The sequence below is a fragment of the Eumetopias jubatus genome, unplaced genomic scaffold (assembly GCF_037043125.1).
Source record: "Eumetopias jubatus isolate StellerSeaLion01/CBP00866 unplaced genomic scaffold, mEumJub1_p1.0 scaffold_8, whole genome shotgun sequence".
Taxonomy (NCBI): domain Eukaryota; kingdom Metazoa; phylum Chordata; class Mammalia; order Carnivora; family Otariidae; genus Eumetopias; species Eumetopias jubatus.
In genome coordinates, this window is record NW_028274814.1 from 94,877,876 (window position 1) to 94,892,097 (window position 14,222).

At 35.6% G+C, this 14,222-nt stretch overlaps 1 protein-coding gene across 1 annotated transcript in view; it reads left to right on the forward strand.

Annotated features, from left to right (window-relative positions):
• The window catches only part of RAP1B (RAP1B, member of RAS oncogene family), a 45,859-nt gene extending 33,436 nt beyond the window's left edge, over positions 1-12,423 (forward strand). The window contains exons 2-8 of the mRNA XM_028110748.2: positions 1,871-1,953; positions 3,494-3,562; positions 4,796-4,852; positions 5,833-5,973; positions 7,865-8,008; positions 8,864-8,980; positions 11,176-12,423. Of these exons, the coding sequence (XP_027966549.1) occupies positions 1,897-1,953; positions 3,494-3,562; positions 4,796-4,852; positions 5,833-5,973; positions 7,865-8,008; positions 8,864-8,950 (555 nt within the window). The 5' untranslated portion in view covers positions 1,871-1,896 and the 3' untranslated portion in view covers positions 8,951-8,980; positions 11,176-12,423. The remainder of the gene's footprint in view (positions 1-1,870; positions 1,954-3,493; positions 3,563-4,795; positions 4,853-5,832; positions 5,974-7,864; positions 8,009-8,863; positions 8,981-11,175) is intronic.
• The last annotated feature ends 1,799 nt before the right edge of the window (positions 12,424-14,222 follow it).

Genomic DNA, 14,222 nt, shown 5'->3' on the forward strand with positions numbered 1-14,222 from the left:
TGTGGAATATTCTTTTTTTTTTTTTAAAGAACTGTTTTATTTTTTTTTAAAGATTTTTATTTATTTATTTATTTATTTATTTATTTGAGAAAGAGAATGAGAGAGAGAGAGAGCATGAGAGGGGGGAGGGTCAGAGGGAGAAGCAGACTCCCTGCCGAGCAGGGAGCCCGATGTGGGACTTGATCCTGGGACTCCAGGATCATGACCTGAGCCGAAGGCAGTCGCTTAACCAACGGAGCCACCCAGGCGCCCACTGTGTGGAATAATATTCTTAAAGCTAAAAGTTAATTCAACTTTTATTTCATATCCTCTTTCCTAAAATTATAATCTGATAAGAACCATGCAGATCACAAAAATTAAGGAGACAATATTCAAGAACTGGGGAGAAGTCTGTGGAAATGATGGGTTCAATAGAAATAAAACACAGGATAGTAAGTGGGGAAGTTAGCAGCTAATTTGGTTGGTTGGTTTTTTTGGGCAATTTTTCTCCCGTTCAGGAGAAGAGAAAATATGTTAAGTAGTCTACACATCAAAAGTCAGAAATGGAGTTTTGAAAGGAAGCCATGGTAATAGACATGGTGTCCTAAAGAGAAATAAAGGACTGGCATAGAGAGGTAAAACAAAGGATATATTTTCTAAGACTGTAGGTTGGAAGGAAAAAATATATAAAGAGATTTAACACAAATAATGCCAAATGGAGTCCATTCTTGATTGACCAACTTTCATAAGTAAGGGGCTATTGATAATGGCTGGTTTGCAGAAGCATATTCATTGAAGCAAATGGCTATTGATTGATTAAATGCATTTAAGCCAGTTCTGGTAGTTACTTAGTTACTATAACTATAGAACTGTCATTTCTTGATTAAGAAGATTTAGAACCTGTTCTGCTGACCGCTTTTGTCCCATGGCCACTGACCAATTATTTCTAGGAATGTAGGAGCTTTGTAATTATTTCCCTAGCCTAGAAACTTTTAGGGTCTTCTTTATCTTTAGTATACTGAAATTTTATGATAATAAGCCTTAGTATGGGTTATTTCTTTTGGATTTTGTTTTGATTTCCACTTTCATCTTACTGAACACCATAGTTTTTCAGTCTGGGACTCTTCAGTTCTGTCTCTGATTCCTCACCATTTTCAGGCTCTTTGTACCTCCCCCCACTTCAGGAATAGATATTTGGTCTGCTTCCTCTGCTAACTCATTTACCCAGGGGTCAGCAAATTTTTTCTGTAAATGCCAGATAGTAAATATATGTATATTTACATATATATACTTAACTGCCATCACAGCAAGATAGCAGCCACAGAGAATACACAAATGAATGGACATGGCTGTATTTCAGTAAAACTTTATGTACAAAAACAGGTGATTGGCTGGATTTGTTTGCAGACCTTTGTTTTAGCCATCTTTACTGGAATATTGCTCAGTGAGGACAGGAATTTTTTGTTGTTCATTGGATATATCCCTGTACTTAGTAGGTACTCAGCTACTCGTGACTCAAGGTTACAGATGGCTCAGGAAAGGGAGCTAAACATGCTTGTTAGTGCCATCTTGTAACTAGTAAAATAACACTTCATGCTGTTTTTCAGGCCCCCCCCCTTTTTTTTTTACTTTATAGAGCAAATATTTTATCCTGTTTGAATTTGGGATAGGGCTGAAAGTCATATCTGTAACTCTTTGTTTTCGTTCTACCTCTGATGTGGTATAAAGAGCCCTACCAATAGCGTCGTTTAGTAAGTCTTTATGGAATGCGTATATTAGTATGGTAGAGTAATCATTTTTAAACTACTTGCTTGAATATCTAATTTATGTAAGAAGCACATGAATACAAAGATATTACCTAAGAATTCTCTCTTTTTTTTTTCTTTATAAGGTACTAGCTTTGGACAAATTTGCACCATGCGTGAGTATAAGCTAGTCGTTCTTGGCTCAGGAGGCGTTGGAAAATCTGCTCTGGTAAGTCATTCTCACTGTACCTAAGCTCTTCACTACAGCACATGTTCTTTTTCTGTTGAGTTTTAGGTTTTGATTATTTGTTTTCATTTATATGTTAAAGTGAAATCTCAGTGATTTTAGAAGCAATATAATATTTTTCTTGTAATTTTAGTCAGCTTTTAGTTGTACCTGTGTAGATCATGTTGTCGCTCGTACGTTGGTTCCAGACCAACATGAGATAGGCCAGAATACAATTTGGCCTAAACATAGAGAGTGAGAGCTTATAAATGTGTGTCCATCTGTATTTCTGAGCCAGATAGGAATGAATTTTGGTCTTTCTCATTGTGACTTGACTTATAATATTTATTTTATGTTGGAAGATATTAAATAAAGCTTATAAAAAACCTTTTTCAAATACTACCTTTGACTCTCCAGTTTTCACATTATTTTAGCAGCCATGCTTTCTGTATCAGAATAGTATAGCGATTTGGGCACCCGGCTAGCTCAGTGGGAAGAGCATGCATCTCTTGATCTTGGGGTTGTGAGTTCAAGCCTCATGGAGGGTGTAGAGATTACTTAAAAATAAAATATTTTTAAAATAATAATAATATAGTGAGAAAAAAGACAGCTTGATGGTAGTGGCTGGGGAAGGGGAGAAACTTAGGGAAAATAACTTGATGAGTAGTTCAGTTTAACAAAGCCCCACTATAAAACAGATTGACCAGGGGCGCCTGGGTGGCTCAGCCGTTGAACGTCTGCCTTCGGCTCAGGTCATGATTCCAGGTCCTGGGATCGAGCCCCACATTGGGCTCCCTGCTCGGCAGGAAGCCTGCTTCTCCCTCTCCCACTCCCCCTACTTGTGTTCCCTCTCTCGCTGTGTCTCTCTCTGTCAAATAAATAAATAAAATCTTAAAAAAAAAAAAACAGATTGACCATCTCTCTCAGTCATTTAGAATGGCCACCTAGCACAGAATTTGATGTTTGGATTAAACTGAGAAATGTACAAATTTTTTCATTTGTATATATATCCAAAGTGATGAGGAGGTGTCTTGAGGGTATGTACTTGTGTACGCAAAACAACTAGCCTCTTTCTAATTAAAATTCAGATTTAAGCTGTTATGACTGAAATAGAAGACATTTAAAAAATTTGCTTAAATATAGGGCCCCTGGGTGGCTCAGTAGGTTAAGGTTAAGCATTGGACTGTTGATTTCGGATCAGGGTCTTCAGATCACTCCACACCAGGCATGAAGCCTGCTTTAGATTCTCTCTCCCTCTCCCAAAACCCCTCCCCCCACTCTTTCTCTCTCTAAAAATAAGATAAATTAAAAATTTTTAAATATATGAGCTCTGAAGTTAGAATTACCTAATAGGGAGCATAGTGATTATTAATGTTTTTAAAAAGCTTTCTAAGTTTAAATTTTCTCACAAAATGCATACATTAAAAATAGTGGTTATGTTTTCATCAATGGTGTAACTAGCTATGTGAAATCAGTAGTTCAAAGCATACAGATTTGGATTTGTTGTTTCCTTTAAGTATAAATAGTGTGCTTTTTTTCCCAGACTGTACAGTTTGTTCAAGGAATTTTTGTTGAAAAATATGATCCTACGATAGAAGATTCTTATAGAAAGGTATGTGTTACTCTAGAACGCTTTTGCTTTTGACCTTAAATATAAGTTCTTAGTTTTAGCTCTGTAATTGCTGAATGTTGTTCATAAAGTCGGATGAAGAAGCAAGAGTTTATTTATTTATAAAAAGTTCACACTTGATTATTTCCTGGCATTGTGTCCTTACCAGTTAATGAGAATCATAGAACACTTGCTCTTGTGTGTTCTCTCTCTCTCATTCTCTCTCTCCCCCCCCTTCAGAGAATTTTAAATTTATCCTGACCCTAAAATTGTAATTTGACACAAACTTCAGAATTAGGCCATCTCTTTCAAGTGATAGTTCTGTCCCCCCACCTTCAACACCACCAAAGACTGACTACTCTCAGGCTCCCTTCTTTTTAATCTAGAGATGAAAATACAGAAGTCTCCCTAACCTTTCTACGTAATAACTCTTTGAGAAAGTGTTACTGCTCATAATAGAGTTATTTCTATGCCCACTAACACAACATGTGACAATAAAACTTAATATGCAGACATTTTTAATTTAGTAGGGGGAGAGTTATCTCCCCACTTTTATGTAACAGCCAGTTTGACTCCTATTGCTGCGTAAATACTGTTTTTGTTCTTCCTTTGTGTCCACAGTCTACCAAAGAAACTGGAAATCTCTTCTTGCTCCTCAGCTGTGAGGCAGTATTACTCTTTTCTTTCTGCATCTAATTCTAAACAACTTCTTTTCCTAGGAAATGTTGGGTGGAAAGAGGTCACGGGGATATATAACTTATTTGCTACGTGTCTTCTGCGTCTTTGCTACCAGAAACGTTGTTCCAGTATGGTGAAGGGGATGTAGTTATCTAAAGAAATGAAGCTATATCTAAATGAAGTATGGCAGTGTTGAGATAGACAGAATGACTTCTGATCTTATTGGAACTAGTACTGGTTTTAAAAAATTTTTGAGCTATTTTGAAATCATTTCCTCCCCAGAATTAAGTTCTGAGTGATTCACATTGAGCTTGGATCTTATAGATATCCTTATGTTGAGAACACGTGATTTTTGTACCTAGTATAATTTGGGGGTCAGTGGACCTCAGTTATATAGCTATTTTTTCTCCTGTTTTATTCCGGTATTAATGTGAAACTAGTTGTAAAGTTAGAATAATCTTAATCTCTCCCTACTTAAATATCATATTAGTTTTTGTATATAATAAGGTATTCTTTTACACATTAAAAAATGAAGGTGTATTTTAATTTTTCCCCCAGCAAGTTGAAGTAGATGCACAACAGTGTATGCTTGAAATCTTGGATACTGCAGGAACGGTATGTAGAACAAATACCAAAGTATATGCACAATTTGTGCAATATTGACCTTGTAAATGCTAGTACTCTATAGACAAATACTAGTTAAGCTTATTTAAAAGCTTACTACTTGCATTAAATCTTACAGCTGTATTTCTTATTCTCTTGAGTTCTATTTTTTGTGTGTGTGTGCTTTGTAATTGCAGTGGGTCATTTATTGAAGAAGTAAATAGAAATTTGTTTGAATGAGGGACACCTGGGTGGCTCAGTTGGCTAAGCGTCTGCCTTCGGCTCAGGTCATGATCCCAGGGTCCTGGGATCAAGCCCCACATCAGGCTCCCTGCTCAGCAGGAAGGAAGCCTGCTTCTCCCTCTGCCTGCCATTCCCCCTGCTTGTGCTCTCGCTCTGTCTCTCCCTCTCGGACAAATAAATAAATAAAATCTTTAAAAAAACAAAAAAGTATAGACCAACTAGATTTGTTGGTATCTGAAGGTGAGGGGAAGATTTATTCTGGATATATGGTATCCATTCATCTAATATATTTGAGTACCTGTTATGTGTCATGGACTGTATTCTTACTTGTAAAGGCTCACGGTTTAGTGAAGGAGGAAAAGTGTGAGGAAATGGCAAGATGTAGGTAAGCATGCTGGTGGGCCCCTTAGAGCTAGAGTATTGTGAACTTGCTGTGAGTAACTTGGGGATTCAGTTTTGGTACCCTATATATTTAAAAGCTTTTAAATAGCTTTTGGAGAAAGGATATTTCTTTCCCACTTAAGTATATTTATTGCACATAAATCTGCTTTGGTTGTGTTATTGTTAAATAAAACTTATTTCATGAAATAGCAGTTTTTCAAATAGCATCTTGCCACAGACTGTAATTTTAAGAAATGTTACATAACACTACTGTATTCTTCATTGAGCTCTAATTATAGACTTTAAAAATTGTCAAATTAACCGGCAGAACTTTATTGTTTTTTAATGATCCTTTCTTTCTACTGTAGGAACAATTTACTGCAATGAGAGATTTATACATGAAAAATGGACAGGGCTTTGCATTAGTTTATTCCATCACAGCACAGTCCACATTTAATGATTTACAAGACCTGAGAGAACAGATTCTTCGAGTTAAAGACACTGATGATGTAAGCTGACTTCCTAATAAATATATTTTATTTCAAACTCTTAGTGTAGTGATAACCAATTTAATAATTTGAATTTAAATCCAATTTAAAGTTCATGGGTTTTGGGGAGGGAGGTTTCAAAATCTTTTTTCCTTAAAAGGCAAAAATACATCTTTAACACTCATGTGTATTTTCAAATATATATAACGTCGAAAGTGAGAAATAACTTTCATCTCTCCTTAACCTGTGTAAAATAAACTTTATAGCCTTCCTATTTTTAAATAATCATTTGGTGGGGAGAAAGGAAAAATGTGGGTGGCAGATGTTACTAATAGATGTTCTGGCCATATTTCTGGTAGATTTAAGAGCCTTTCTAACAAGAATCAAAACTACATATGAACACATCTCAAACAACTGACAGAAAACATCGTAATACTTTTAAAAGGAAGCCAACCAATACATTCGAGTCTAACATTAATTTGCATGCCCCTTACAGTGTACCATAACGGAGTTTAATCCCTGTAAGAAACTTCAAAAGGATTAATTAATTCCTCATCGTAATATAGATAGCGGTGGTTCTCAAAATTGATCTTGCATCAACATTACCTGTAAATCTGGTTAAAACAGGTAGACCTCACTCCCAGAGTTTCTGATTCAGTAGGTCAAGAATAGGGCTCAAGAATTTACATTTCTAACAGGTTTCCAGATGGTGTTGATGCTGCTCGGGTCCAGGGACCACACTTTTAAAAACCACTGTATTATGTATATAATTTAATTATAAGCAAATATTGTGAGGGTTCAGAGGCATCTATGGGAAATGTTGCCATTTCCTAGACTTCTGAAACAGGAGAACTTTGGGGGATTCTTACATATTTATAGCTCAGTGACCATTTCTCAATTAGTAAATCTGTTTTCTACTGTCTCTGATAAGTAGTTTTCTTCTTCTATCACTTAACATTAAATATGTATGAATATAAAATTCTGTATCTGTTCCTAAAAACCAGAGTTCTTGATACTCCTGATTTGAATTTTTTCCAAAATTTCTCCAGAAAGCCAGCATCTAAATGATTAATAGGAATTTTGCAGAATAAGTATTATTTATCTCTGTAGTGTCCTCTTAAAATAGATATCACATGATTGAGGTGGTCTAAATTTTTAATAAGTTAAGATGATTTTACTTCTGGCTTTTAATATAGACTATATGAGAAACTAAAAATTCTCCTTTAGGGGCTTTCCAGATTTCTCCTTTTTATGTTATGAAATTGAGAATGATTATTTGATAAATGCATGTCAGTAAATCAGAAAACTTGAAGTTGATTCACATCCCTTAGAAAAACATTTTAAAATTTTGAAATATATTATGGCTTTTCATAGTAATATCCTTTTGTAATTTATTTTTTAAAAGGTTTTGTGTTTTGCTTACTATATTTGGTTATAAGTCCATTGGGACATAATTTTAAGGGTTTTTCCCCCCTTTTATAAGTAGATCGTATCTTGTTTTCTAAAAATTTCACACGAAAGGTTCTTAACAGGGTTAAGGCTTTCATATTTAACTGTAAATTTTATTACTTATTATTCAGTATTTTTCTCTGGCATAAAAAGTAATCCTTAGGGTTGACTTTTAGAATTCTTTGGTTTTGCCATAAGAGACTCTTCATCTCAGGAAACAAAACTGAGGGTTGCTGGAGTGGAGGAGGGTGGGAGGCATGGGGTGGCTTGGGTGATGGACATTGGGGAGAGTGTGTGTTGTGGTGAGTGCTATGTATTATGTAAGACTGATGAATCACAGACCTGTACCCCTGATACAAATAATACATTATGTTAATTTAAAAAAAAAGAATTCTTCGTTTTGAATTTATATAGCATACTTATTTACTTTTTTTTACCCTCACAATTTTTTTTGTATTTTTAGGTTCCAATGATTCTGGTTGGTAATAAGTGTGACTTGGAAGATGAAAGAGTTGTAGGAAAGGAACAAGGTCAAAACCTAGCAAGACAGTGGAACAACTGTGCATTCTTAGAATCTTCTGCAAAATCAAAAATAAATGTTAATGAGGTACAGTGAAATATACTTTAAAAAACTCTTGATTTGGAATTCAGCATTTAAAATTAATGAAAAATAATGTGTGTGTATTAACACAACCTTAGGTTAATGCTTATTCTGGGTGCTTTGTTGATCTTACAGGCAAAAATCTTATGTTAAATATATGCATGTTAATAAGCAACAATGCTAGAATTTACTATGAGAAAAAGGAAGACTGGGGTGCCCGGGTGGCTCAGTCAGTTAAGCATCTGCCTTCGGCTAAGGTCATGATCCCAGGGTCCTGGGGTCAAGTCCCGCATCAACCGGGATACTGCTTCTCCCTCTATACCCCTCCCCCCTGCTCATGATCTTTCTGTCTCTCAAATAAGTAAATAAAGTCTTTAAAAAAAGAAAAGAAGACTGGACAGAAAAGAATAGGGGTGGGAAAGACAGGATTAAGTATTCAGGTATATATATGTGAAATGCAGGATGTTTTGTAAAAGATGGAGACAAGTTCAAGAAGGCCTGCACGGTTCTTGCCTTGGCTTAAGTCATGTTGTAGGGTAAAAGATAACAGAAAAATTTGAAGAGTAAAGGATTGTTTTCTTTGAATGGTGTTAAATGTTCTAGTGATCTACAATCAGATCTCTGCTGCTCCTTAACTCAGTACTTACTTTAAGGAGAACAGTTTTAGCCCTCCCAAAAAATAAACAAAAGCATTTGGCAGTTACAGGACTACCTGGTTTTACTTAATTCTTAACAGAATATTTGTTGGAGTTCATATATATCGATGGAAAGTTCAGGTTTTCATTTTATTTTTTTATTTTATTTTTTGGGGGGGGTTTCCTGTAAATTTAAAAACAAAACAAAAAAAAACTTTGTTTGCAGATCTTTTATGACCTAGTGCGGCAAATTAACAGAAAAACTCCAGTGCCTGGGAAGACCCGCAAAAAGTCAACATGTCAGCTGCTTTAATATATTAGATGCATTGTAGCTCTGAGCCAGGTATGTTAATTTATCTTTTTCTCTATTTTTATATTCTTTTCCTCTGACTTTTAACCTCAACTTCATTAAGGGCACTCTTTCAAGAAAACAAGTATAGAATGTTTTGTTGTTCTTAAAAAAAAAAGTTACTTCTTTTTAAGATATCCATGAGTTAGTATGATATCCTAGGAATTAAAATAATTATTTCCTTTATATATCATCATCAAAAGTAGGTTATTCCACATAAGTGAATATTCTGGGTAAGTTCATCCAATATATACTTAAGCCCCATTGGGACACTGGTTTGTGCTGACAGTACAATGGTGAACAAAACCAACCTTCTTTCCTTGCCTTAAACTAATTCAGGTGGAAGAGTTAGACAAACAATTGCAAAACATGATAAATACGGGATAGACTAAGTCCAGCACAGTACTGGTAATAAGAACCCTGACAGATTTATCATATGCTAGCACTCTTAGTATTGTCCGTAAATTCATTGAATTCTCACAACAATCCTATGAGGCAAGAGCTATTATTTTTCCCATATTACAGATGAGAGAACTAAAGCACAAAAAAGATCAAGCCCTGCAGTTAGTAAATAGTGGGCCAAAATTTGAATCCTGTGATCTGAGTGCATGGCTCAGAATTTTGAGTGATGAACTGGCTCCCAAGCCCATGCTTAGTCACTATGCTGTTATGGGTACTATAGGAGCATGTATAACTGGGACACCAAATTAGTCAGATGTAAACTGCGGATTCAGGGAAAATCTGTCAAAGTAGGAGACATCTAAGCTAATATCCGAAGAGTTCTCAGGCAGAGAAAACCACAGAAACAACTCAGAGATGAGACAGCAAAGGAAAACTGAACATACAACATTTTTATCTAGTTTTTTGAAAACAATCATACTAAATGAGTTAATATTGTAAGTCAATTAGATCAATGCCTGGTACTTGGTAAACCCTCAACTATTAGCTGCTGCCCTTTGCCAATGAGAATGGCTTCTTACTCCTTTATCATTAAAACTGTATTTTACTCTTACCTACCCTTACCTTGGGAACTTGTAGTGTTTGTGGCTCCGCTGCTTCCTTTGTTAGTTAAATGGCCCTCTCGGTGGCACTCTGATTCTGTATCTTAGAGAGTTTGTCCCTCCTCTCCATGTAGGGTTCTCATTCCTCAACACATGCCCATTCCTAGCAGCACTTAATGTGTGTGAACTCATACACTCCAATCTGTCCTATCCAATTTGCCACGGTTGGTTTGCTAGGATTTAGAAAATTTACCAAACTCATTCAGACTCTGAGGGCTTAAAATTCAAGGCATTTATGAAAATTTTCTCAGCAGCCACATCTATATTAACAGCGTTGCTGGAACTTGCAACAAGTCTGAACCCCAGAAAAACAGTAAAAAAGAAAACTTTTTTTTAGCCCAGGAATGTATGCAAAAGATCATCCAAAGTAAATAAATACTTGGCAGATAATGAGTTCTGATTTTACCTTTTTTTATATCACTCACAGTTTTCTTAAGTTTAATTACATGTGATTTTAGTGTAATACCAGCATTTTCTGACATCCATCTTCAAGTTGATAGAATTTGTTTTTAAATATGGAATTAGAACGTTTATAACTGTCAACTGTAAAGAGCCATCATGAAATAAATTCTTTTTTGTCTACTCTGACCAGCTTTGTAGCCACTCTTCCTGGAAGAGTAAAGATGAAAGGTCTTGATTTTCTGATATTAGAAGCCCTAATTAGATGTGCATTCTATACTTATGATGTAATTCTAGGATTGGAAACATTCATTTTGTTAATATTGCTATATCTTTTTTAATCCTAATTCTAATAAAGTTGATCTGACCTAAAATTTTAATGTGGTGTTTTCTGTTTTTTGTTTTCCTCCTTTTAATCTTTGCAAGGTAATACACAGAAATTTGCACCACTAAGGTACATTCCCTTTTTGTGTCTAAAACTTTCATTTGTCTGGCTTTCAGGAGGGCAGCAGAGTAGGTGAATCTAAAAAAGATGAAAATGTCTACCTATGCTTTACTTTGCTATGAGTTGTGTGGTACATTGTCATACATTGTCATGAATGTAATGACAAGAGCCTGCGTTATATTCATTTCTAACACTTAAAACACTGTTGCTTTAATGTGTTCCTTTGGATCTGTAGTGTGCTGTTTTCAACCCATGTTTTCAATTTAATTTTTTCCTTTCGACAGGTCTGAAGAACTGTTGCCCAATTCAACAGTGCCAGCATTCCAACTTTGTTAACCTACCAACATCTTAAGTGGACTTTCTGTGGTGGTACCCTTTAAGAGGCGGATGAAAGCTACTACATCAATTTGCACATTCTAATCACTTTCCAGTATCACAAGAGAGATTTTTACTTAGATAATAGTCCTAGAGTATGCAGCTGGTAAAACCAGAGGCTACAATCCAGTATTACTGCTAAGAGACATTTTTCATCCACCAATGTTGTACATGTATGAAAATGGTGTACTGTATACTTTAACATGCCCCATACTTTGTATTGGAGAGTACAATAATGTAAATCCTAAAAGCACCACTATTTTAGCATAATAAAAGAAAGTCCAAAGAGCTCCTATATAGACTACTCCAGATAACTTCGCTTCTTTGATACTTGTAGCTTATTGTAATTTTTTTTAAGAAATTCAAGGTCATTATCATTGTATTGTACAAATAAGCGCTTTGATTAACACAGCTATATAGTTTTTTTAATTTTTAAAAAAACCTGTGGAGACAGTGATCTTGTCTTTAAAATACGATAGTCCTTTCAGTATAATGTCTTAGATTAAAGACATTGCCTTTAATATCTGTTGGGAAGGAAATGTCCAGACTTTTCAAATCTTTTATTATATGTTTCCTTTTTTTGTTTACATAGGGAACAATGTTTATAGTTGTGTGTACAGTGGGGGTCTACAACAAGAAGTGTATATTTTCAAACAATTTTTTAATGATTTAACAATTTTTGTAAATCATTTTCAGGCTTCTGCAGCTGTAGATTCTCACTGTGAATCCCTTGCTTGCTCATGCATAAGTGTATTTGCAATACCAAATATACAGGTTTAGTATTTTTGCCTGTTAGTGATTGTTTCACATGTGTAACGTTTTGGTTGAGATGTTAAATGGTGGACGAGTACTGTGGATGTGAATGTGGGAAGTAATTTTAATCATGTGTAATTGGTCACAAGGCCTAAGTTGCAGTAACTATTGCTGTTTTATTTAACAATGCCTTGTTGCTTTGTATGCATTAACCGTTTGGGTGTAAAGATTGTGTGTCTATCCAACAGGGAGCCACAGTATTTAAATTGACCAACCTAATGTTACAACTACTTTGAGGTGGCCAAATGTAAACTAAAAGCCTTAATTAAAGTGGTGCAATTTTGTATAACTTAGCATCAGTAGTTCAATAAATTTGGATTGCCATGCAAGGGCTTGCATTATAATTACTTGCCACTTGAATGTGTTTTATGTGTTGTTTAACAGTGCTAGCAAATAAATATGGGTTTAACTTCTTTTTAAATGTAATAGGTGCATTTTACATGGTGTCGTTTCATAATTTAACATTTGGGCAAGCCAGGTTGATTCATTGATTATAGAAATAATGAGTGAAAGATGTCAGATTTTTTTCCCTAGTCCTGTTTGAATATCCACATTACCACCTTTTGAATTTTTTCTTGGGAAAGAATTTTGTAAATCAAGCAATATGCTTATGAATATATGCTTTCTGGGTAATGTTCAGTGGCTCTTGAGGTGTAGAAGAAAGAATTGAAAATACTTTGATGTTATGCTTACGGATTTTTTAAAAAATATAGGATGAAGTTATACTTAGAATATTATGATTATAAAGATCTTTGAATGACGTGGACTCAAGAACTACTTTCTTTTTAGATAATCTGTGTTTTAGGTGTGCTATAATTCAATTCTTTTTTGAAATTTTTAAACAAATCTTAAACTTCCTCAAAGTATTTTTGCCAGTCACTGGAGCATATCCACAATCAACTAGTGATATCATCTAATTTAGGAGTATCTGCTAATCTCTTAAATATATATGCTGTTTGAATGGAACATTTAAAGGCTTTCATTTTAAGAAGAAAAAGATATTTCTTACAAATTTAACTCGAGAGTTCCATTTATTTAAAAGTTTTATGTATCTAAAGAAAAAAATACTCTCTCAGAAGGCCCACTTAATTAAGAGACTTGTCTTGGCAGAGCTGGTTCTATTTATAGTCATTGGAGGAAATTAAACCCCCCCAAAAGTGGGATTATAGAGCACTAAAATCACTTCAATTTACTATGTCCGATTATACCCATTTGACCTTCTTTGTAGGTACCGCCATTAATTCAGTTACTTTTAATAAATGTTGCCTGCCAGCTATGCACTAGGCTGAATTCTAGGCTCTTTTTTTTTTTTTTTAAGATTTGTTTATTTTAGGGTGGGGGAGAGGGGGGAGAGAGAATCCTCAAGCAGACCCTGTGCTGAGCAGGGAGCCCGACGCAAGGCTCAGTCCCACAACCCTGAGATCATGACCTGACCCGAAATCAAGAGTCCGATACTTTTTTTTTTAAGGGATTTTATTTATTTATTCATAAGAGACAGAGAAAGAGGCAGAGGGAGAAACAGGCTCCCAAGGAGCAGGGAGCCTGATGCGGGACTCAATCCCAGAACCCTGGGATCATGACCTGAGCCGAAGGCAGATGCTTAACCATCTGAGCCACCCAGGCACCCAAGAGTCTGATACATAACCATCTGAGCCACCCAGGCGCCCAAGAGTCTGATACATAACCAACTGAGCCACCCAGGCGCCCCTGGAGTTCTAGGCTCTTAAAAACAAATACTCAGATAAGTTTAGGTGTTCTAGGTCTGAGTATAGAGCAATGACTGAGATGAACTTAAGACCCTGCCCTTCTAGAATTTATACTCTTATAGAGCTTCTCAACCTCAGCACTATGGCTGTTTTGTGCTGGATAATGAGTTGTTGGGGAGCCGTCCTGTGCATTATAGGATTTTTAGCAGCATATCTGGTATCTGCCCTCTAGATGCCAATAGTACCACCCCTATCCCCAAGTTGCGACAACCAGAATTGTCTCCAAACATTGCCAAGTGTTTTCCAGTTAGATTCAGGGATGGGGATGTTGAAGGGCAAAATAACCTGACTGAGAACCACTGATCTCTGATGGGAAGCAACACATTAATTACAGATTAGTGTTAGGGGAACAAAATAGACAGTTTAATATAACAAAT